This window comes from Oreochromis niloticus, linkage group LG22 (genome assembly GCF_001858045.2).
Source record: "Oreochromis niloticus isolate F11D_XX linkage group LG22, O_niloticus_UMD_NMBU, whole genome shotgun sequence".
NCBI classification, from domain to species: domain Eukaryota; kingdom Metazoa; phylum Chordata; class Actinopteri; order Cichliformes; family Cichlidae; genus Oreochromis; species Oreochromis niloticus.
The window spans coordinates 28,958,991-28,983,831 of NC_031985.2; the positions used below are offsets into that span (position 1 = coordinate 28,958,991).

Here is a 24,841-nt window from a genome sequence, read left to right on the forward strand (position 1 = left end):
TCGTCCACACGTAAACGCAAAAAAAGGAGTTTTAAAAAATCTCCGTTCTCAGTGATTCGATACGCCGTTTACATGTGGCCGAAACAGCTGCGTTTTCAAAAATACCCGTGTAGGTGCGGACGGATTGTAAAAGAGTTGGTAGTTTATTTTCTTACTACCTGTAATTCATTGCAGATTATTTGTATTTGCTTAATTGTTTACTAAATGTTTGAGGTGTGAAATAAACCGCAATGGAGCAAAATATGGGTGTGTGTGGTTGAAGGATGTGTGCGTGCGTGTGCGTGCGCGCGTGCACGCGCGGGGGTGGGGGGTGGGCGAACATTTTTCTTGTAAAACAAGGGGGGCCCAGCAAAAAAAGTTTGGGAACCACTGCCTTAAAGGTTAGGCATAAAATGATTTCTCATTTTGCTGCGATATACCCCCTGGTAGACATTAATGCTTTGGTTATGGACTTGAGTGTAAAAGCTCCCGAGGTAACATGCTGCTTGTCTGCCATAAATATTTCTGGCTATGTATATGTATATTGTTATTTGAATGAGGCTGCTTTTATGGAGACGAGTATATTTTTGTGCAAATAGTTGAAGTTGATGTGATGCTGTGTGTCATTTCTATAGCCAGGTAGTCACTCTGTCTACACAAAGCCAACTCCCTTGGTACCTCACATCACAGCTGGGACTCTGTTCAGCTCCGATCGTCCTGACCCATTTCAGTGCACAGATACGCACACACACACGCTCGACCACACACACATATATACACCAACTGACAGTTGCAAACAGACCCATGCATTCATACAAAGCAAAGCAGCCACACGCAAAACACTTACATATGTGCCAAGCTTCATTTATGCTCTACTGAGTCTGTTCGTGTCACAACTTTGCAGATGTTTTAGCCATGGGGACATGAACACTAAATTTGCAGAAATTCTCTTCCCGGTTGTTTGGTTGGAACAGCGGGTTTTGAAATGATAATGAATCTGTGGGCCAGGATTTCCCACATGGCATCATGTCTAGAGTGGAAACAGAAGAAATAGAATAAGGCAGCACTGGAAAGCAACAGCAAAAGATTTTTTTTATTACCAAATGTAAAAGTCAAATTCTGGCTGAACTAGGTAGATAAAGCAGTCGGCGTTTCTAAGAATGATGAAATGTTAAAAAAGTGTGAATCTGAGGTTAATGTTACTGCTGCAGAGTGCAGATGGCTCCCCATACAGTTAATTTAGAGTTCAAAGTCTTGCTCTGTCAGTCAATAGCTGGTGAGCACAAGCAATATAAAAACAAACTACATATACACCCAAGAAATGGTGGATAAAATGCTGACTCACAGTGGGAAAAAAACCAAAACACAGATATGAGTTGTACTGCATTCCAACACGCGTGATTTCAGATGTTGATTGCAGGTGTAATAAACACCTATAATAACTCCATTACGCACACGGAGGTTAACGGAGTTAAAAGACAAACCAAGCACAAGACAAAGACAAGTGGGAGAGGCAGTGTATAGGTCAGATTCCAAAACAATATAAATACGCAGGTAACACTGACCATCCAAACTCAGTGTGTGATCATGACTGTGGAAATAGACATATCGAAGAACATGAGCCCTGAGCCTGAGCTCATGTGTATCTTTGGGACTGGGGACTTAGGACGCTCTCTGGGCCTGCGTCTGCTCCAGTGCGGCTACAGGGTGGTGTATGGCAGCCGCACACCTCACAGCTGTGGCCCCTTGCCTCAGGGAGCTCAGGTATGCCTTATGGCATTATATTGAACTTAGAGTTTTTTAAATTTAGAAACATTACTGTACGCATCTCAAACATGTTCTGTCCTGTGTTTTGTGCAGGTGATGACCCATGAAGAATCAGCCCGGTCTGCCAAGCTGATCTTCATTTGTGTTCACAGAGAACACTATGAATTTCTGGAGAAGATGGCACCTCAGCTTGAAAGAAAGGTTAGTTGAGTCCAAAGTTAAAATTGGAAGCAAAAAGATACACAACACCCTGAGTGGCTACTAACAGCTTATTAGTTGAGTCAGACTCTACTAAGTATCCCAGTAAATAACTAAAACAGATTTCAGATTTTTTGAGTTTCTTTCTTTCTTTCTGTGAATCATCATTTCTACATTTGTATTTGCCAACTGGCCTGGAAACAATATTTAACATATTGTGTACACATAGGTCATTATACTTGTTCCCACATGGGAAACATGACAGCAAGAGTTTAAACAATGACATTTTCATGGAATTATCATGGTGATTTGTCAGTAATAATTCATGTTATTTGAGAGAACATAAAAATATTAACTACTGTGTCATTCATATATTAAGGAAATCATTTTTAGAGACACATCATCTAAACCCTAACCCTAAATGTTGTTGGCTAGCAATGAATTCTTTTCAACAACAATATGAAATATATGATGGTATTATGTCACAAGAACATTTCCACTTAAAAATGTAGACATTTTCTTGTCTTTGAAAAGAAAACGATGACCTCATGACAATCAATGATTGATTAATCATAACTCATTTTTATAACAGCGTTACCTAATGCAAGTTTATTATGTTAAAAGTCTAACTGGTGTTAGCACAGCTGATTAAAGAAGCAATAAATTGGTCAATCTGAGCCTCTGTAGGTTCAATTACAGTCTCAAAATACTTCAAACACATTCGCACTGGATAAAGCAAAGTGCTGTTGTAAGACAGGAGTGAGGACGTCTGAAAATGGGCTTTTGTATGTTTATGTAGGTAATCCATGACAATGATTTATGAAAAAAACTATTCTATTAATCATGAGCAATTTAATAATGAAACAAGGACATTACAAAGTGTATTAGTGTAGGATAGTGGAGTGGATGTCTTTTTAAAATAATAATAATAATAATAATGCATTGGATTTATATAGCGCTTTTCAAGGCACCCAAAGCGCTTTACAATGACAATCTCAACATCTCTGAAGTTTATTACTTTGCTTGACACCTCTGCGCTCAGTTGGATTGTGGAACAGTTTGTCCTCAAGACATTAACCACAAAGTTTTCCTCAGTAAATGTTCTGAATTGTTAAAAAAACATTAAATATTAGCATTGCTTTAGTTCTGTTACAGATAAAAAGACATGAAAAAACTATTACTTTTAAGTTTGCATTGTTTTATCAATTAAATTCTGCTAAGATGATTATGCTACTTTGTAACTTTTATGTGCAGCATGATTTAAGGATTAAATCTTAACAACAACTAATGCCATACAGTAGTATTTTAATAATAATAATAATAATAATAATAATACCTATTAACATTTTTAATGAATGGCCAAGTTACATGTGAGAATATTACATTTTAGCACATGATAAAGAAAAAAAACACAAAAATTAAAAAATAAATAATAAAAATAAACTACAAAAATAACTCAGGAAATTAAAAACACAAGCAGACCAAAATGCCCCATTATTAAGAAATATTTGAAGTGGAAACAAAAATTTCAAGGAAAGCAATTCAGAGACAAAATTATTAGTATTTTTTTTGTGTGTGTGTGTGTTTTTTAACCACATGTTATCTCAGGGCAGTTTAGTTGGCTCTAGACCTTACAGTATTACAGAAAGACACTGAACAAATCCCTCTTGAGGAAGAACCTCTGACTGAACCAAATTCAGGCTGAGGGGCTGTCTGTCTGAAACGGTCGGGGTGACAGGAGAGTGGAGAGAGAAAAAAAATGAGCACTTGAAAAATAACAAATAGTGAGCAGGTTTGCAGGGACAGTAACCACAGGTCAAAACCGAGCACCTATAGATCGAGACACATCTCCAAAAAGGTACGGAGAGAGGAGAAAGCATAAAATACAGGAGAAAGAACCAGAGGCTACTGACATGTAATCATGGCAAATGAATGCAGGAGGGCGGACAAGAGGTGCTACACAAAAACATAACGTTATCCAGTCACACCTTATGTGTGTGTAATGTCAGTGTTTTCTGTTGTTCACATCTTAACGGAATTATTCACATGATTTTTGTAAAAGGATGTGCATGAAATAAATGACAACTATTCTAACTACTTTATTTTTTTTTCTCTACTTCATCAATGCTGATGGATTTATTTCAAGGTGCTGGTGGACCTCAGTAACAACTTGAAGAAAGACATGTACATGGAAGCAAATGCCGTCTACTTGCAGAGGTAACATACGCCCTCAAAAGTGTGGAAAAGAAATAAAGAGTCTCTCATTCATAAATACACTGTGCATGCAAGTCATTCCTTCTGTTCACCAAGGGAGCCTAACCTTTTTCCTGATAAATCTTTATTTGTTGTCAGAAATATCTTTTTCTTTCTTTGCAACTGTGCTTATTACAAATCTATGTGAGAATGACATTGTTGTGGAAAATGCTCCTAAAGACCACTTAGAAAATGAGAGATCAAAACTCTCCACTGAATCCTAAAGAAGTGAAACAAATCAAGTGGTTGCAGCTCCCTTGACAGATGAGCCTGCTGTGTATCCATTCGGTTGAAGTGGAAACATTGATTCTCATCATTTTGAGACTTTTCCTTTCCCCTGGGCGTCTTTGTAAAGGAAACAATAGCAACTAAAGTCCTTTCTGTGTGTTCTCTAGGCTGGTCCCTAAAGCGGCCGTAGTGAAAGGCCTTAACACCCTGTCTGCCTGGGCCCTGCAGAATGGACTTCTGGCAGGAAGACAGGTAAGACAAGAGTAGAAGTAAGGGATCTGTTAAAAAGATGTCAGCAGGCTCAAGATGAAACAGAGTCAGGAAGCTTCCGAGCCTTAAGGAAGACTTTGGCTGACTAGAATAAAGATACAAACAAAGCACTAACAGAAAGAGGAGATTACTAAATTGATCTGATCATCATGAGAAATGTTTGACTTCAAACTACAAAATAACATCTGCTTTCAGCATTTTCTGTAATGCGATGGGAAAAAATGTCTCTTGGACTGCTTAATAACAGGAGATTGCTTCACCATACGCCATGCAAAATTTAGGGAAGCAATTGATTTCAGTTTTGTTGCTGCTGATTATTGATTTTGCTGTCTTACCATAACAATGCGAGAGAAAATGAGGGCAGCGCTTGTAAAAATACACAAACAAGCACACTTCATGATCTTGCAAAGTTGAAAGACCAGTGTTTATTGCAGCTTCCGTTTCACGGCTACAAAGAGAAACACAAACATGCTCGAACCTCTGGAGACCAAACCTGAATCTGTCTCAAATCCTCTTCAACACAAACAAGCCCCCATACATGTGCACGTACACACACACAAACCACTGCAGTGTTCTATTTCTTTGAAAACAGGTAGCTGTGCGAGAAAAGAGGGTGTGTGTGCTTGAATATGTGTTTCTTTATCAGCGCATATGTAGTTACAGTATATATCCACACACACTCATGCTTTTAAGTGTGTGCTATTCCCCAGCCAGCAATTTGATTAGATCCACAGCGGGGCTGTGGCTCTGTCACATTTACATTCAGATGGAGATTTAGTCTGTCGGCTGTCCCCTGCTGTTACTGGTGCAGTAATGTAGGGAGACATGGCTGGCTGCCCGGTCCACTTACACACACACACCTGGGGAAAACTGCTCAATCCCACTGACTCTCCTATATGCCTGTCAAACTGCTCTCTCTCTGTCACACACTCTCTAGCTCTCGCTAGTTCTCGCCTTTTACAAACAAGTTAATCGTCTTATCACAGAGCTGTGAGTGCAGTAATAAGCTTCAGCATGCTGAGATCTAGAATGGGATTACATATTGAGCAGCATATGTATATAAAGTAGGCACGTGTGCTTACATAGTCATACATTTTCAGGGGCTTCTTCCCAAAATAATGAAGAAGCGGCAGAAGCAAACAAAACAGGAGTAATTCTGTCGACACACACTGTAGGTGTAGCTGTGCAGTCATTCACTAGATATTCGAATCGGGGGGGGGTGAGTCATCTATTAGTAATACAAACACAGATCATTAGAATGTGCTGAGAGAAAAAATTAATAAAAGCAGTCCTAAAATAATAATATGAATATTATTATTTTAGGACTGCTTTCATCAATTTGCCAACTAATACAGTTTGTAACTGCAAAGAAAAGATACGTGACACGATGAAACTTCACAGACAACTAAAACCGCATCATCTTCCATTTTGGTCAAAAGCGACTAAGAACAGATTAATGGTCCACGCTGTTGCACTGGTAAAAATGCTTCTGCCTGCAGACATGAATGCAGAAGGTGTAGGTTTTTGAGTCAGTCGCACATATGCTGTCCTGCTGCCTTAATACTCATTAGAGAACCAAACTGTCGGCTGAAAAGCCCCCAACAAAAGCATCATTTATTCCTGTTTCAGGGGTCTTTGATAAAACCTGCAGTGCAAAGCTTAGCTAGAATTTTTTAAACCTTTAACCAAATGTAACTTTATATTTGTGACAAGCTTTATGCTTTTGGAGAAATACACATTTATAGAATGTTTCTATTTATGCCCCAGGTGTACCTGTGTGGGAACAATGAAGAAGCAAAACGGGACGTGGCAGAGATGGCCACCAAACTAGGCCTCACTGTTGTGGACAAAGGGTCCCTGTCAGCTGCTAAAGAGGTGGAGGACTTCCCTCTGCAGCTGTTCCCAGAGTGGAGGATGCCTTTGTACGTGGCTGTCGGTCTCTCTGCCTTCTTTTTCTTGTATTTGCTTATTAGAGATATCATCTATGCATATGTGGAAAATGATGAAGATATCTCCTACCGCATAATGATATCCCTGGCCAACAAGGTAAAGATATGCCCCTCTTTGTTTAGTTGCTTGTAAAACGGTATTTTACATTTCTCATTGTGTTTTTATTTTCCATGTGTCAGGTGTCTCCAATCATGTCCCTCATTATGCTGGCGCTCTGCTACCTCCCCGGAGCTATAGCTGGGTTCCTTCAGCTCTACAGAGGGACCAAGTACAGGTCAGGCATCAAACATAAACATTTTCATTACTGGTACAATGTAAAAACAAAAGTGCATGATTTTTGCAGCGTAAAGTGCCTAACTTGTTTTCCCATGTTCCAGGCGTTTCCCCAACTGGCTAGATCGCTGGATGCTGTGCAGGAAACAGATGGGTCTTCTTGCACTAGGCTTTGCGTTTCTCCATGTTATCTACACATTACTCATTCCTGTCCGCTACCCTAACAGACACAAAGTCATCTCCAGTGTGGTGAATGAGGTACAGTGCAGCAGGCTAGTGCAAACTGATTGGAGTGTTTCTGCAATCCTGCACAAAGAGAAATATTAAATAAAGCTTATATGTACATGTAGAACATTCACTGCAATAACAGTCCCTCCACTTTTCTCTCTTCCTTTAAGATGAAGAACAATAACACCACTCCGTTTTACTTTGACAATACCAAGGCATGGGGCGCAGACTCATTATTTGCACTGGGAATCCTGGGCTTCTTTCTTTTTGTCCTGCTGGGGCTAACATCCTTGCCCTCGGTGGGAGGCACTCTCAGCTGGAGAGAGTTCAGCTTCGTTCAGGTCAGTGCAGATAAAAATGCACAGTCCTTCATATGTATGTGCTGTGTTTGAACATGTATATGCTCATGCACACCTTTAAACTCTCACTCTTTATCAGTCATGTGTTTCATATCAGTGAAGGCATATTTTAGAGCCTTCTAGATAATCTACATTTAGAACTTCTAAGATTTTATCAGTTATTAAAGTGTTGTAAAAGCAATATAGCAATATGTCACTGGCACTCTTCTCCCCAGAGCCTAGTTAACTAGCTGCCTAACACAGGCACACAGAGGGAGAGCTAGGAAGACTTTAGCCAAGGATTTTAAATGTTAAGTTATTCATTAAATAGAATTATGATACCTGGTATAATCCTCCAGTGAGAAGATTTTTAATAGAGGTCACAGGCCCATTTGTGTAAAGGTCAGGTCCATAGATAGACCTCAGACAGTGAATGGTACTCAGAGATGGAGGTGAAAGTCAAAATAATTCTTATGATCTAGTGAGGAGAGTTATGAAATAAGACATGAAATAACAATAATATGCTTACATAAGCTTACTTTTTGCTTCTAGTTGTGATCACTGTTGTCAACATGGGAATATAAAGCCCTGAATACAAGCAAATACCCAAAAATGCTAGGACACTGTGTAATATGATATTTGCTCTCCACTGGTTTAATAAGGTGCAAGTAGGTGCAAGATCCCTTATCGTCATCACACAGGGGCACAGTTTATTACTGCGCCATAGCAATAGCACTGTTTGGTTTCTCTGCTGTTTGCCCTTATTGCAAATGCTAAAAAATGGAAATGGAGGCACATTATGCACTAGGTTGTTTGTTATTATGTCTGCGTCTGTGCATGTCAGTCTTAAATTCAGCATAAAGCATTTCCAAGGATAGTTTGGTAATTTGGGAGATAGCTCATTCTCATTCTTCCACAGAGTTAGGTGAGACAATTGATACCATTAGTTTGTCTGTGTGGTAAATTTGCCATTACCCGCTTAGGGTTGACTTATCCTAGCTTAGTGTAGCATGACAAAAGGAGAAAGCAAATACTGTCACAACAAAACTGAGCGCCTCTAAACCTCACCAGTTATTTAGCTTTTTTTAAAAAACCTTCTACCTTTGGACAAAAGTTCCATCCATTTCCAGGATTTTTGCTAAGCTAAGCTAAACCCGTATTTTCAGACTTGTGTTTGATTAACTTTTGCTTTTATGTTCTGTAATTTTGTGATGTTGATCAGTGCTATTGAAATAAAATTGTTATTATCGACTTACTAAACTCATTGCTAGCTTCATGTTTACTTAACAGATAACAGAGAGGTAACAGTCTTCTTGTCTAACTCTTTCGTTTTTAATCTTTAATTTTTACCATTTTGTGTGTGTGTTTCTTTTTCCCCACAGTCGACGCTGGGCCATCTGACTCTGTTTCTCTGCACTGCACATTGCTACATTTATGCCTGGAATAAATTCCTTCGCACCTCTACGTATAAATGGTACACTCCTCCGGGCTCCATGCTCTGTCTAATTGTTCCTTCGGTGACACTGGTGCTCAAGCTGATCCTCGTCCTCCCCTGTGTGAACCGTCCGCTCATGCGCATTCGCCAAGGCTGGGAACGCAACCGGCCAAAGGATGAGATGGGTGAACTCAAGGCCACTAACATGTGATCCAGGGTTGCTGAATGTTTCAATGACATGTTATATTAACAATTTTCATTTGTAGGCAATCATAAAGTAGGAAAAATGAAATAGCATAACAATCGTTTCGATTTTGCACAAAGTATATTTTAGGAGACTAACTATTAGTTATGTAAAGAAGAAGAAAGACCAGTGGTTCCAGTGGTGAGTTAGTGTGTGATCCTGCCTGTTCCTGACTTTGCAATACTCAGAGAAAAGTTAGGTTTATGCTGGCCAAATTGACACGCTTCTGTTGATATAAATATTTTTAATGTGTATTTTCTTTGAGCATTGAAACCCCCCACACATTTCAGATGTTTGTGTTGTATCGTTTTCACCAAATGTGCTGAAAAATAGATTGCTATCCCCTGTTGAAATCCACTGTTTTGATAAACATATGCAATAGTTTCTGTATTCCTCTCTCCTTTCCCTTCAAGTGGAGCAATTGTATCCCTGAGGTTGCTCTCTTTTCAGGATGTTATTGATCTCCCTGCTTTCTGACAAATATCTCACTACCCGTACCTGCCTCCGTCTCAAGAGCACGCCAGAGTGCACACTAAGACACATGTTTATGATGCACATACACGGCATAAAGGTGAGTAAGTTAATTGGATTTCTGCATGCAGATTATATGAAAAAAAAAAAAAAAAACACGAAGCACTTAACTTGGGGGTGGAACAACAGATTTTGTAGTCAAAAGCAGATTCACAAACAGCCTTTACCACCATAGATCTAGTGCAGTGTTATAGTCACCAGCAAATTTACCAGGCTGAAGCAGGTAGGTAGTAATAAAACATGCAGGCTGCCCTCAATATACCCGCTACTACCGAGGAATTGCTGAGAAGGCAGATCCAGTTAGATTTGAACAGATGATGAGCAGAAATGGGAAACTCAATAGTGATGGCTGGTGAACAGGTGCAGGATGGTTAGAAGAGGTTGGTATGCACATCCTTAATGATACAGGGACAGAAAAAGGAAAGAAGAAGATGGAGTAGCTGTCGCCATGACAGATTCTGGTGCTATATAAAGAAAATGCAGTGCCTCTCGCCTAAAGCAGAACATTTAGGCAGAGACATCCTGTTATCTAGCATCTAACAGCATTATCTGCATACACAATCTGTAATCCCTTACATCCTCTCCTATTGTATTAGCCTCCTGTTACCAGTGAACCGATTTTACCAAACTGCCTGCTGTTCCTGTGCATTGGTGTGTGCGTGTGTTGGTGTGTGAGTTATTCCATTATTGCCTCTGGAAAGAATTAAGATGTAGCAACATGCAGAGCAGAATAGCTGTGAAACAAGCTAACTTACATAATTCATTTCCTCTCATCTTTAATTTTACACACCTAGACAGCCCTGAAACCTATAATAACTTTATTTGTGTCTAGCCTTGAAGGCTTAAACCTGTGTGAGTGTAAATAAGCTGCAGAAATTGTGGGTTAATACAGAGATCACTGACATTCAAGCTCCACCTGTGAAATGTACAACTGGATATTAAATGAAAGGTGTATAACAAAATAGCATGGGAACTTCAGAAATGTAAATTATGTATCCCAGAATTGTGACAGAGAATAAAATGCACTTAATTAAGAAATTATGGTTTATTTATGAGAGTTTTTCTGCAAAGGATTTTGTTTTTGTTATTCATTAGGTCCTTTTTTGTTCATTAAAACCACTTCTTAAAATGACAAATCCTGCAAAATCGGATATCCACAGACGTTCAGCCGTCATTATGTTTTAGTTACTATTCACATACAGAAATGAGATATTTGAAATTGTGTGCACAGGAGTGTGCAATACCAGCACTTTTAACTTTAACTCACAGAAGAGGATAATTTGACTGAGGCGATACTAAATTATGAGATTTCCCTTTGAATTGTGCAGCCACAGTTCCAAAAATGTTGGGACTCTGTAAAATCAGATCAAACAAGAACGTAATGATCTCATAGACCCATATTTTATTCACAATAGAACAACAGGTCAGTAAATTAAAAGAGCATCTTAGAGAGGCAGAGTTCCTCAGAGGTTCATCTGTCTATAAATAAACTGCATCTACAAATTTTGGAACATTTTCAGAATAATGTTCCTTGATTTAAAATTGTGAAGATGTTGAATATTTCATCATCTACAGTACATAATATCATTATAAGATTCAAGCAATCTGGGGAAATCTCTGGGAGCAAGAGATAAGGCTGAAATTCAGTACTAGTTGCCCGTGATGTTCAGGCAGCACTGCATTAAAAACAGGTATGATTCTGTCATGGAAATCACTGCACGGGCTCAGGAACACTTCCAGAAATCATTTACTGTGAACACAGTTCACTGTGCCATCCAGATCTTACACATCTGTCATGCGAAGAAGAAGCCATATGAGAACATGATCAAGAAATGCCATTGTCTTCACTAAGCTAAAGTTCATTTAAAATGGACTGAAGCAAAGCGGAAAAGTGTTCTGTGGTCAGATGGCTCTGATGGTTTGAGGGTGCCTGTGGAACTGGCAGTTTGCACATCTGGAAAGGCCCCATCAGTGCTAAAAGGTATATACAGGTTTGAGAGAAACATCTGCTCCCATCCACGTTATGTCTTTTTCAGGCAAGCGCTTGCATATTTTAGCAAGACAATGATAAATTGCGTACTGCTACTATTATAACAGCATGGCTTTGTAACAAAAGAATCTGATGCTGAACTGGCCTGCCTGCAGTCCAGACATTTCACCTATAAAAAAATATTTGGAGCATCGTGAAACAAAAAAATACACCAAAAAAGAACTGCTGAACAGCTAGAATCATATATCAGACAAGAACGGGACAACTTTCTTCCAAAAGTTCAGCAACTGGTCTCCTCAGCCCTGAGACGTTTATGGCCTGCCGTTAAAAGAGGAGAGGATGCCACATCATGGTATAGAAAACCCTCCGGGCCCTGTCCCAAATCTTTTGAAATGCACTGCTGCCATCAAATTCAAAATGAGCAAATATGCTTTTCTTAAAATTGTACATTTTCACTGTTGAAAGATTTGATATGTTTTCTGAGTTTGCTTGTGAATAAAATATGGGTTTATGACATTCTGTTTTTATTTACATTTTACACAGTGTCCCATTTTTTATTCTTTATTTTTGGGGAATTGGATTTGTAAGATTTCAAACTTTTTTTCAGATTGTACTGTACTAATGTCCCTTTAATGCCAAAATACTTTGCAAAAGAAAAAAATTATTTTGGTAAAGATTTGGTAAGGTTCAGTCATCTCAGTTGCATCTGCACACTGGGCACATTTAAAAAAAAATTCAAACAAAAAGACTTTTTTGTTTTGCTGTTTTTCCTGTGGGCTTGTGCTGCAATCTGCTGATTTCAGTGGAAATATAGACATGACTTTTATTTTTATTGCACAAAAGGACAAGAGCACAATGTTAAATACAAACTGTATCCAGGACAGAAACAACTGCATTAAGCTGCTGACAGAACATTGGACGTCTTTGCACAGACAGCATGCTAACATAAAGCTATTGTTAAGGTTCAAAATATTGAGGGGAAATCCAAAAATAACCACAGATCCAGCCGGGTGCAAATTAGACGACATTTTAATGAACACATGTGTGAGTTCAACCGCTGTGCAGATTTCAGCGTCGAACTAACTACAATAGTCAGAACAAAGACTTTATAGGGTTGGCAGTCTTCCTGTTACCAGGCAGACTCAAACAAAGCATATGTCACTCCAAAACCACAATGACTTTTAACATAGTTAAAACGAACATCGTCTTCGAACCCAGGTGCTTCCTGTCTCCATCCTGCCCAGGCTTATCTTCTGGAACATCAGGTCCACGTTCTGCACAAAATGTCACTCATGCAGGCACAACTTTGCAGTCGCAAGCAAAACATAATTACACTCTTACCCATATAAATGAGTCTCTCTAATATGTGTGTGCGTGCACGTGCGGGGGCGCGTGCGTGCTGTGTACTGCGTACATGTCATGACCTCTCTCACTATATGTGTCTGTATGTGTGTTTATGGGTGTCTCGCCCTTACATGCTCTCTTTGCTTTCAGTTTCACTTCTGCAAAAGCCTGCAACTTCAAAAGCCTATAACTTCCTGTCTCCTTTTGGAGTTACTCTACGTGGGGCCTTTTCTTTCACCATGCAGTCTGCATACAAACATTTAAGATTATAAATTCAACTCAACAGTTTACAGTGGTCCTTACTGGACTTGCAATAAAGACTTATATAATACCAATATATTTGAACATCTGAATGCATCTGGATGCAACATCACTATTAATAATGAAATGGTAATGATGATTATAGAAATAGCAGCAAATAATAGCAGTAAAATATTCTACCACTCCGGACACTATCCATGAACCCAGAGTAATGTTAAAGCGCATGTTGACTTCAGCCCAGCAGCCAGAGCCAGAACTTCACCGGGTAATAAACACAGTGATGAGCACTCAGGCTTGTAGCTATTTGTGTTTTCGCATTTCAATCTGCACTCTTGGGTCTCTTGGGGTTGCTCAGCTTTCATAAAAACTAAAAGAAAGACCTTATCCTTAGGGATTTGTGTCACTGTGGAATAGTGGCCCAAGGTTTATGTTGGTAACAAGAAATAATGAGACAACGTGTTTCAGGTCATTTATGGAGTAAAGCAACAAGTACTGTAACTAATGACTTTCACTGGCAAGTAAGCGAAGTACTGCATTACTTTTATGATGAGTACTGTGTGATATATTACTTTTTTTGAGTAACATTCCCAGCACTGGGTAAGGCCTCATAGTATCACATCTGCTGTGTAAAAGTGCTTTTGAAATCACAGACTACACAGACAAATGTCTTTATTTTTGTAAAGTTAAAAATATTCTAAACTAAGATTCATGTGAAATATGCCTCTGCATACTTAGCCTGATTATTAATTTATATTTAATTTAGATTTGAGTGTTGAGCCTTGACTGCATTTCTGCATTTTCACGAAGAATAGATGGTAAAAACTGTGTTGTTCTTTCTTTGTTTTGTCCTGTCTCACATGGTTTCTTTCAGAGAAATCCAAGGCTTTGCAGACATTCAACATTCAGAAAAGGGTCTTAAGAAGTATTCACTGAACTCTTATCAAAACCCAAATACACACAGTGCTCAAAGAAGGATCTACTGAAGTTTTTTTCCACTTCACATTTTCAATATTTCTGCTTTCCCTGAACTATTAAATTTTAAGGTCTTCAGGTTCAATAAAAAGAAAAAAGATTTTTTTTTTTTTTTAAAAACAGTGTTGTTTAAAACAAATTTTGCCATATGCTATCTTCACATTTATTTTTTTTCATGCAAGCAAACCATGTAAGCTTCAGGATTGCATTAAAGACTTACATTTTCAGCGCAGCATGAGGTGCACTCACTGTGGCCGAGCACATCAGTGGAGCAAATGGTACCTCAAGCAAAAGTGTTTCCCATTGTCTGGAGGATTGGACCTTTAGAAATTCTCATCTCCCTCACTGTGTTGAGGTAAAAGTTGCCCTCCATTACATCAGGAAGCAGCTAGCCTATCACAAGGGGCTTTTTCTGAGTTCTCACACAGCACATATGCTTAATTGATTCAGCACAAATGTCAAAAGTGAAGTGTTTAAAGTGAGCAGTGTTAGATTTATTATTTCCACTTTACCTGCTATGTTTTCTTGGTAAGCTCTGCCAAGTAGTTACTCAAAGATAGAAATCACTAAAGTTTTTGGTCTTCTATAAAGTAATACCAAGCATTCGTATCTAAAAAAGGCTTAAAAATACGGTCATTAAAGTTGAATTAAGAAGCCATAAAAAGAGGAGAAATATAGAATAATTACAAGCTGCTCAGTTTAATATCCAGGCATTGAACTAAGTAACACTGGTTCTGATATGAACCATTAAATCATAGAGCATTAGATGGATTAATGGTTGTAAAAATGTAGGTGGAAAATTGAATATAGTTTTGTGACCGTCTATGTGACATATAGGAAATTCTTTTAAAGCACTGATATTCTGCCTTTCCTCGGGTTTTGTCCTAATTTGATCCTAATGTGAGCTGTGCAGTTTTACAGTGAATAAATCAACATGACTTCACGGGCACACTCGTGCAGGAGCCCAAGTATTCCTCCTATCCTGCCTTCAAGGGCTACAATCATAAAGATAACATAAAGCAGAATTTACTCACATTTAGATGAATGTGTAGAGATGAGCTCCACAAGGGGAGCCAAGAGCTGAGTCAGTCTTCATAAACATGGATGATAACACATAAAGGGGAACTGAATTATGTTCAGAGGTCAAAAAGTCCAGGGAACCCTTGCTTTATACTACAGTGTTATAGAATAGAATAGAATAGAACAGAATGCCTTTATTGTCACTATACAGTTGTACAATGAGATACAGAGCATCTCCTACTCAGTGTAAACATGCTGGGGAGGGGGGGGGGTACAGTTCTGCAGTGCTATGTACATATGGACAGTATAACATAGGGAAAAAGATATATATATATATATATATATATATATATATATATATATATATAAATATATATATAAAATGTACAATATACAGGCCGTATTTTTAAGAAAGAAGAAAAAAGAAAGTAATATGTAATAAATAGTGTTGTGTATATACAGTTGAGTTATTGCACATAGAATTGGTATTGCACAGTGGTGGTCCATAGAGGAAGTGGGAAGTGGGGGGCTGTGTTATCGGTGCATGTGTGAGTTCAGGGTGGTTATCGCTTTGGGGAAGAAACTGTTTTTGAGTCTGTGGGTTTTTGTGCTGATGCACCTGTAGCGCTTCCCTGAGGGAAGCAGGCTGAACATGTTGAAGCCAGGGTGGGAGCTGTCCTTGATAATGTTTGCTGCTCTGCTGAGTCAGCGGGAGGAATAAATGTCCATCAGGGAGGGGAGAGGGCAGCCGATGATCTTTTGTGCTGTCTTGACCACACTCTGGAGCCTCACTCTATCTGCCTTGGTGCAGCTGCCGTACCATACCGTGATGCAGTAGGTTAGCAGGCTCTCAATGGACGAGCGGTAGAAGGTGAGCAGCAGGTTGGAGTTCAGCTTGTACTTCCTGAGGACTCTCAGGAAGTGCAGCCACTGTTGGGCCTTCTTGACGACCGCTGAGATGTTTTCTGTCCAGGAGATGTCAGCAGAGATGAGGACACCAAGGAACCGGAAGGTGTGGACCCTCTCCACACACTCCTCGTTGATGTAGAGGGGGACCAAGTCGGTGCTGTGTCTCCTGAAGTCAACAATGAGCTCTTTGGTTTTCTTAGTGTTCAGTGCCAGGTTGTTTTCTGAACACCAGGCTGCCAGCTTCAGGACTTCCTCTCTGTACTCTGCTTCGTCTCCCTTCGAGATGAGTCCGACTACCGTGGTGTCATCAGCAAACTTGATGATGAGAGTGTTGTTGTGGGTCGAACTGCAGTCGTGGGTGTAGAGAGAATACAGGAGGGGGCTCAGCACACACCCCTGTGGGGAGCCGGTGCTCAGTGTGCGAGTGGAGGAGAGATGAGGGCCGAGTCTTACAGTCTGGGGCCGGTTTGTGAGAAAGTCCTTTATCCAGGCACATGTGAGAGGAGGGAGGCCAAGAGTGATCAGTTTGGTGATGAGGATGTCCGGGATGATTGTATTAAAGGCTGAGCTGTAGTCCACGAAGAGCATTCGGACGTAGCTCTGCCGCTGCTCTAGATGACTCAGCACAGCGTGGAGGGCTGTGGCGATGGCGTCTTCTGTGGATGTGTTTGCACGGTATGCAAACTGGTGGGGGTCGAATTCTGGGGGGAGGTAATCCTTGATGTGCTGAAGGACTAGTCTCTCAAAGCATTTCATGATTACCGGTGTGAGGGCCACAGGGCGGTAATCATTCAGGCTGGAGATGGGAGACTTCTTCGGCACTGGGATGATTGTGGCTGATTTTAGACAGGATGGGATGGCTGCCTGATCCAGTGAGAGGTATAATGGTTTGTCAGTATAGTCATAAAGGACACTGGACACAAGACTGCAGTTCAAAATGATTGTTTTTAATGAACTATGAAGAAGAAGATTAGAGAAATAAAATGACACATGATCACATATCGTAATGCTTCGCTGCACCAAGACAATCTGGCAGAAAACACAGGGAAGAGTATTTATACTGAGGAAACTATTTAGATTATTGATGACAGGAGCTGGTGTTAAAGAGAAACCCCAAACCATAATACACACACAAAGAAATTAATTAACATGTTTTTTTTTAATTGATTATTCTGATTAAGCATAAGATTGATTTTTTCATGAAAATGAAACTGATTAAAGACATTACCCTAACCAAAGACCAGCTGCAGATATTTTCAAGCTTCTTCTTAATGACTTTATTTATTTATAGTGTAACTTTATTCACAAGTGATCTTATTTTCTACCAGCACTCTGCCTGTGGCCTCGAACTCCAGCGCCCTCCAGTTTATCATATTCCCAGGAGTGAAGTTCAGATCTTCTACGAAACGCTGGATCTCACAAGGGGAAAGGACGTAGTTCCACATGTGGACATCAGACATCATCCCAACAAAAGACTGATTGATGTCAAATCCCCCGCCATGGGAATCCTGCTCCTGTATAAATTGCAGAGAGTTGGGATGAGTACTCACAGAATTATATTAATACATAAATAAATTCTCCAGAATACCCAGAAAGTATAAATTTACCTGTCCTACGATAACAATTGGATCAGTGATGACCGATCCACCAATGAATTTCTTTATTGAGGGCTTTCCGTTAAGCCACAGCTGCACCAGTTCAGATTCGGAATCCCAAGTGGTGCAAATAGACTGCCACGTATTCAGCATGTAATCCTGGCCTGTAAATGTTACTCTGTTGTTTCTGACATAGATGTCAATCACATTATTTCCTGCTTCCTTGAATACCAGGAAGCCATTGTGGAAAGAGGGTGTGGAGAGAGAGAAAAGGTTGTGGTTCCTGCTGAAGTCTGTAATGGACCTGCAGGAACAATGGTAAGATAAAATGATCATACAGGACATGTTGCTTTTGTAATCATATCAATCGTTGGTTCCATTAAGCAGTTATCGTTTCAAAACTACCTGAAACAGGCTGTCACAGCTGTGAAGCTCTGCATGGATGTACTCAGTCTCACATTAGCTGTGTCAGTTTCTTGTGGAAAGATGAACATTTTGCCAGAGAGATCTACAAAAAAGGCGTGTTGGACAGATCAAGTCATGACTAAAAAAAGAAAAAATCCAAATCTGATGCCATACTGTACATCTCAACACTGTGCACAGTTTAGCCATTACATAACTGATTACAGAGAAACAAAAAGTTGGATGAACCTGACTGAAGATGGTTAATAACACTTTAAATATTCTATTCACCTTTTTTATACATGAAGGTATAAGACATCCTTGATAAAAGTATTTTTAAGACTCATATAACATCAACGTAAAAACGCCCTTTTGATTTTCTCTTATAAATAAGAATACATATGTATTACCTTGAGGCATTGCAGCACATGCTGTCAGCATTACCAGGAGAATCAGAAGTGCCATCTGATAAAAAGTCAAATAAACCAGACAATTCAGTTCAATGAATTCGGTGCTGCCGCACAGCTTTTCCTGACCTCATATAATAGGCAGTGGAAAATAGAAGGAGTGCGGTCACCTTAATCCTTATTCATGTCTTACCTTTAAGTCTGTGTCAAGACGATGTGATGAGAACAAACTGGAATTGTGTGTTTTATACCTTTGCTGCTTCCTCATTCTTGTTACTGTGCGCTTCAACACTGGAAAACTATTACTACTGGCCTCATTAGCCATTTAGTATAGAAATATACATTTAACTATTATTTAATACAAGATTAAATGATGTACAGCAATGTGCAAAAGTCTTGTTCCCCCCCTTTTATTTTTTGCTAGGAAAAAAAGTCCAGCGATTTACTGAAACATGCGAGGGCAAAAACACAGTTTGCACAACAAGATAGTCATACCAAACCACACTTAATATGACCACCTTTATTCTTAAACACAGCCTGAACTCTCTGAGACAAGCTTTCTTTTCTGAGTAGCTTTAGTAGTAGTCGCTCTCCTTATTTCCTCCATACTCATTCTGGGTGGGTCTTTTAAAAAGTCAACCATGTTATTAAATAGCCTAATTATTAAAGACGTCTTCCACCAAGTGTTTTAAAACATGAATAATTTGAACCAATATTTTTCAAAATACTGTAAAATTCCTCAGTTTTAGCATCTGCTGATGTCTTTGTAACAAAAGGTGCAAACCACCTAACCATCCTTCATCAAGCTAGGGAATGGAGAAAGCTACTAAAAAGGTGTTTGGCTGTGCTACATAGTACTTCTTTACAATGAAACAATTTTATTTTCATATTTCATATGTAACCCAAAAAAGCAATGAACCTAATCAACCTGCTGGATGTAGCTATCAATACTGTTATTTGCACTGGGGTGATACAATATAGGTATACAATTCAGAAGGAAAAGAAAGTACAGCCACCTTAACTCTCTGGCTCTTTTCCATTAGACAAAAAGCCTTTGTCAAAATCAACAATGAACTGTAATTTTGAGTTCATGCCTTCACAGCTTCCCCATTCTAGCTGGAATCAATGTGCAATTCAGTTGGAGCATTCATGATTACACCACGTCCTGCTAAATAACAGTGTGCAACAGGTATTTCACCAGTTTACTGTAAATGTGACCATTTTAAGAAGAATGAACTTTAAAGGTCAGGATTGTGCTGGTGTTAAAAATATTGTCTTCTTATTTTAGAATATGTTTTAATGGAGTTGCTGAGAGTGGATGAGAGGGATTAGGTTGATCGGTAATTCGAAATTGCCCAAAGGTGTAAATGGTTGTCTGTTTCTCTGTGTTAGCCCTGCAACAGACTGGCGATCTGTCCAGGGTGTGCCCTGCCTCTCACCCAGTGGTAGCTGGGATTGGCTCCAGCCCCTCCTGGCGACCCTGATGAGGATAAGAAGAGAATGGATGGATGGACAGTGTGAGAGAAAGTTAAAATAAAAATTCAAATGATAAAAATTCAATAATGTGGGTGATAAAACTCATAATAATGAAACAAGGAAATAAATCAGCGTATACGCAATTTAAAAAAGATAAACACATCCTTGCATCATTAATTTGAGGCATTAAGGACTACAAGCAGACCCACTAAAAGGTAATTTGGCTGAAGTCCTAGTCATATGAGACGTCAAAATAAAACAGACTACAGGAGCTTACAAAGTGTTTCTTTTTAAAATTCATGTGCAAACCAAGAAACTGGGAAAGCTACATGTAACTGTCAGTGGTGTTAGATGCCTCAATCTGCTAAAGGATGCAATATATTAGAGATGGAAGAGATAGAGAAGAAATAGGGGAGGCATGATTAGATAACTATCACCAGCTGCGCCGGCCAGCCTCCCCTGGCATTACTCCTGAACCCACTGCACCGCTCCTGCAGCTGATTCACAGACCACACCCCGCCATCATAATATGGTACTTTAATTTAATGCCACCTTTTCAACAAATGCAACCAAAGTTTAGGATCGTGCTTCAGTCCTCTGGTCTTTCAGATAGTCTTCATACTGCAGTTATCTGATCTTTTCGTTAGTCAGAAGTCCAGAATTTGTTTATTTAACTAGCACTGATGAGAGTTAGAAGCTCTTTTGTGAGTGTCCTTTTTTGTAAGGGTTTGCATTTTGATATGCGAGACAGTATTTCCTGATTTCTTTCTTTTTCCTTTACTGTGACTTACCGTCAGACTTAAGTTAAATAAAGGTTGATTACTTGTGATAAGCAGCTGCCAGTTGTCTGATAAAGTCATTGCTCTTGATTAGCTGAAATGGCTTGTCTAAGCACAACATCAAGGGCCTATTTGTACTGTCACATCCAAATATTACACCATGTCTTCAGAGGATATCTGTGATGTATCTGTCATGGAGAACAGAATCATGAACAGGAGGGATGAACCCTGGAGAGGGATCAGACTGAAACGACTAGGCAGAGCACACTGAACTCAGCAGGGAAAGACTCCCCAAGTTTCACCTCCAGACAGGATGAGATGTAGTTGGCAGGCGAGAAATAGAGCAAAACTTTCGAATCAGTTTGAACATTTTAACAGTTTTTACGCTCAGGTTTGAAGCTGACTTTAGATCTAATCATGAATATTAAATGCTGTACTATTTTAATGTTGTGTTAATACTGAAAGGAAATGAGTACTATTATTCTTTGTTACACTTCTTAACAAGAAAGTGCAGAACAATAGGTGTAACTGGTCCTCAGGTATTCATACATCGAAGCATCTTTGTATATATCTGTGCCCAAGACATTGCTATTGTTTAGAATATGCAATATATCAAACTACTACAGTACTACTCTTTCATAATTTATAACTTCATAAAAAAAAGTTGCATATTTTTCTAAAGCAATTGGAGTCTGCATCAAATTTTAATGGCTTCATCTATTGCTCATGCTCTACCTCCATCAAGTTTCAGGAAATTTAGCTAAGCATTTTTTCCCAATCTTATCTTGCTGAAAGACAAAGAGAAAGACAAACATACAAAAACAGAAGAAAATGACTTTTCTGTGACGGTTCTGGGAATCGACTCTGTATTTGTAAAACATTTGTTATCAACAAGATTTAAATGCAAAACTGGTTTTCTTATCAGTTACTCAACACAAGAGGGAATGTTTCATTCTCACAAATATTATCACAAAGTAAAAGAAGACTAATACTACAGAGGTAGCAGTAGGAGGTCTGGTATTTCATCAACAAGAACCACACTAGCATAATGAAAATAATAGATAAATAATAATAACTAGCTACGCCAAAGGCTGCATTTTGAAGTAGGGCTCAGTGAGGCCTGGCATCTGTGAGAGAGAATCACAAATAAAGAATGAGGAAGGGAAGAGCAAGAACGAACATATATGCCAGCATTTACATGCCTATGATGGGAAGAGTGTTTCAAGTGTGAACCTGCTTCTCAACTTCATATGAAACAATGTGAATAAACAACTGTCAACAATATAGTGTGGCATAACAGACATAAAGAGGAAATGGCACAAGATGCAAGTTATTCTCTGAGAAGTTTGTTATAAAACAGCATTTGTATGGTGCAGCAGAGGACAACACTAAGCAGTGACCTGCATAAAGAGCCTTAGGCAACTGTCAGAGTGTCAGACTTTACCTTGTAACCACTGAGCTGCTGTGCAGAAATTTGGCAATGAAAAACATAAAATGTAACAGCCTGTCAGTAAAACCACAAGCCATGAGGCTGATGAAACGGTGAACAAAATATTAATTATACCTATTATCTTGATGGTAATGTTCCTTCATATAAGGGAATCATGATTTCAGTCCACACAATAGTTTTATTTTCCCTCTGTGCGTGCAGAAGTCTGGTAAATTACATTTATGTCTAGGAAACATTTTTAAGTAAAACTGGGGAATGACAAAAATCCTACAAACTTTTTTGTGCCATGTAAAATAAATCTGTTTGCATGACTGGTTCGTCTTGCATGTGGGATGTTTCCAGGGTGAAAAAAGGACTGTCAGTTAAAACTACTACTACTGAAATGAAGACCACAAGCACACATGCACATGGCTACATCAGGGTTTTTAAAAACAGCAATGTCCTTGACACAGAGCTGAATACAGTCACTATTAAACTGAGTAAAAAAGTGAGGATAGTTTACTGTAACGTAACCAGGACGTAATGATAAAATCAAATGATTAGAATAGTGATAACTAAAGGTAAGACAAAATAATGAGTCTGCGGTATAAAAATGTTGCCATTTCTAAAAACATAAGGGTTTGCTTATGCTGAGCAAGTGAGGGATGAAATCACCATCTGACCAATCAGTTCTTTGGAAACAGTGCCACAATTCCTGCATTATCCCTCAGACCTCATAGCGATGATAGTGCGAGGATCTAAAGCAGGGGTCTCGAACTCCAGGCCTCGAGGGCCGGTGTCCTGCAGGTTTTAGATCTCACCCTGGGTCAACACACCTGGAAAAATGATTAGTTCATTACCAGGCCTCTGGAGAACTTCAAGACATGTTGAGGAGGTAATTTAACCATTTAAATTAGCTGTGTTGGATCAAAGACACATCTAAAATCTGCAGGACACCGGCCCTCGAGGCCTGGAGCTCGAGACCCCTGATCTAAAGTGTTTCAGTAGTGTCTTTGTGTTTCCCTGATCAGTGTCGGCAATAAATATAGATTCTTAGATGCAACTTTATTATTTGATTTCTCTTTCCTCTATTGCCAGGAGGAAATTCTATTGTTTTATAAGCATTAATATATGATCTTAAAATAGAACACCCATTTGCACTTGCTGACCTTATATCAAGTTTGAACAGAGACTAAGCATATGTTTGAAGTTTGTTTTTATATTTATTACTTATTTGCTCAAAGATACCACTTAAACACCTCTGAGGTTGCAGCTGAAAAGAATAACAACACGAAATAAGCAGTGAATTAAGGGTGCAAGTTTCTCACTCAGTGATTTTTCCCCTGGTTGTGTTAAGTGTAAAATTTTAGTTGTAAATCAAATTTATTAAAATATAATATATATAATATATATATATATATATATATATATATATATATACATACACACACACACACACACACACACATAGGCTATATATAATTTTTTTTTTTTTATTTATTTTAATTTATTTATTTTAATGCAAATGCACATAAAATATGCATGCAAATTGATCAAAAAAGTTTGTAATTCAATCCATAAAATGCACAATACCTTTTTTAAATTTGGCTGAGTTCCGCTTCAAGGTAATCTCTCTGTGGACCTCTGCAACACTACCACCACACCTGCTTTATTTAGATCCCTGAAAACTTTTTCTTTTTTTCTTATGACTAGTTTCACAAACACCTTTGCAATTTCAGCATCATGTTAAGGATCATCACTGATGTCGAGAGCTTGGTCACCATGTGTGGGCCAGAGGGCAAATAACAGTCTTCTGTGGAAGAGCCCAAAGGCAACATCAGGTGAGCAGGATTCCTGTTATTTTCTGTAACATTCACAGGGTTATACAATATGTATATGCCCAACTGCCAACATATTGCTTTACCGTAATGATGTTCTTAAGTGTGTGAGAGGAAATTTAGCGCAGGCAACCTGAATTGTGGCATGAGACCTCATGTCTTTGTGAACTGGATCACAGTAGCTCACCACGCACTGAAAAGGCAGGAAGTTTTTAGCTATTTCTTTCTGTAAAACATAAGGAGAACCTCATAGGCACGAAGTTCAAAATTAATCAAATGATTGAGTGCAGAGAAGATGAGAGAGAGAGAGGAGTCTGGTGTTACACGACAATACATGCAGCACCTTTTTTGCCCAAAGCTCAACATTTAGCCACTGAGATCGCATTATCTAGCATCTAACAATATTACCTGCACACACAATTTACAATCCCTTTGCACCAACTTGGATTGAATTATTCTTCTATTATTGATTTCAGCCCATTTCCTGGGTGCACTATTGTGTTTGTGGGTGTTTTCAGGCAAACATAAAAACAAACATCTTAGAAAATCAAAGTTTCTTTTCAAAGTTCTTAAAAATGAGACAGACCTGAGTTTTTATTTCCCTATTGTAGATATATAAATTTATATTACATTATGACCTCAGCCCAGTAACCAGACCCTAAACTTCAACAAGCAGTAAAGGCAGAATGATTTGCAGCATTTTAGCTTTCACTTCTAGCTTTACA

General features: G+C 38.9%; 2 protein-coding genes across 5 annotated transcripts; one reads left to right on the forward strand and one right to left on the reverse strand.

Annotated features, from left to right (window-relative positions):
- The first annotated feature begins 357 nt into the window (after positions 1 to 357).
- On the forward strand, positions 358 to 10,712 carry LOC100694011 (metalloreductase STEAP4). The gene is made up of 9 exons (XM_019350307.2): positions 358 to 1,743; positions 1,840 to 1,947; positions 4,091 to 4,161; positions 4,593 to 4,677; positions 6,463 to 6,741; positions 6,825 to 6,919; positions 7,023 to 7,176; positions 7,317 to 7,487; positions 8,867 to 10,712. Exons 1-9 carry the CDS (start codon positions 1,567 to 1,569, stop codon positions 9,128 to 9,130), a joined length of 1,404 nt encoding a protein of 467 aa, XP_019205852.1. The 5' UTR covers positions 358 to 1,566; the 3' UTR covers positions 9,131 to 10,712.
- A 6,431-nt stretch (positions 10,713 to 17,143) lies between these two features.
- On the reverse strand, positions 17,144 to 20,490 carry LOC109196457 (serum amyloid P-component). Of its 4 annotated transcripts, XM_019350457.2 has the most exons (7): positions 20,348 to 20,490; positions 20,034 to 20,074; positions 18,788 to 18,902; positions 18,598 to 18,652; positions 18,191 to 18,293; positions 17,798 to 18,089; positions 17,144 to 17,704 (listed from the first exon to the last, which is right to left on the reverse strand). In XM_019350457.2, the coding sequence occupies exons 1-7, from the start codon at positions 20,369 to 20,371 to the stop codon at positions 17,489 to 17,491; spliced, it is 846 nt and encodes a 281-aa protein (XP_019206002.1). In that variant the 5' UTR covers positions 20,372 to 20,490; the 3' UTR covers positions 17,144 to 17,488. The 4 variants fall into 4 exon arrangements, with proteins under 4 accessions (XP_019206002.1, XP_019206003.1, XP_019206004.1 ...); XM_019350458.2 differs by lacking the exon at positions 18,788 to 18,902 and having other exon boundaries at positions 20,280 to 20,439; XM_019350459.2 differs by lacking the exon at positions 18,788 to 18,902 and having other exon boundaries at positions 20,348 to 20,431.
- Positions 20,491 to 24,841: the final 4,351 nt, after the last annotated feature.

Bases quoted from the DNA above. Each gene is read 5' to 3' on its own strand.
- LOC100694011 (XM_019350307.2), top strand. From the start codon at position 1,567: ATGACTGTGGAAATAGACATATCGAAGAACATGAGCCCTGAGCCTGAG. The intron at 6,742-6,824 runs GTAAAGATATGC...TCCATGTGTCAG, and splicing joins TGATATCCCTGGCCAACAAG to GTGTCTCCAATCATGTCCCT. The intron at 6,920-7,022 runs GTCAGGCATCAA...CCCATGTTCCAG, and splicing joins TACAGAGGGACCAAGTACAG to GCGTTTCCCCAACTGGCTAG.
- LOC109196457 (XM_019350457.2), bottom strand. From the start codon at position 20,371: ATGAATTTTAAAAAGAAACACTTT. The intron at 18,903-20,033 runs GTGAGAGGCAGG...TAATGAGGCCAG, and splicing joins CCAATCCCAGCTACCACTGG to TAGTAATAGTTTTCCAGTGT. The intron at 17,705-17,797 runs GTAAATTTATAC...CAATTTATACAG, and splicing joins CAATTGTTATCGTAGGACAG to GAGCAGGATTCCCATGGCGG.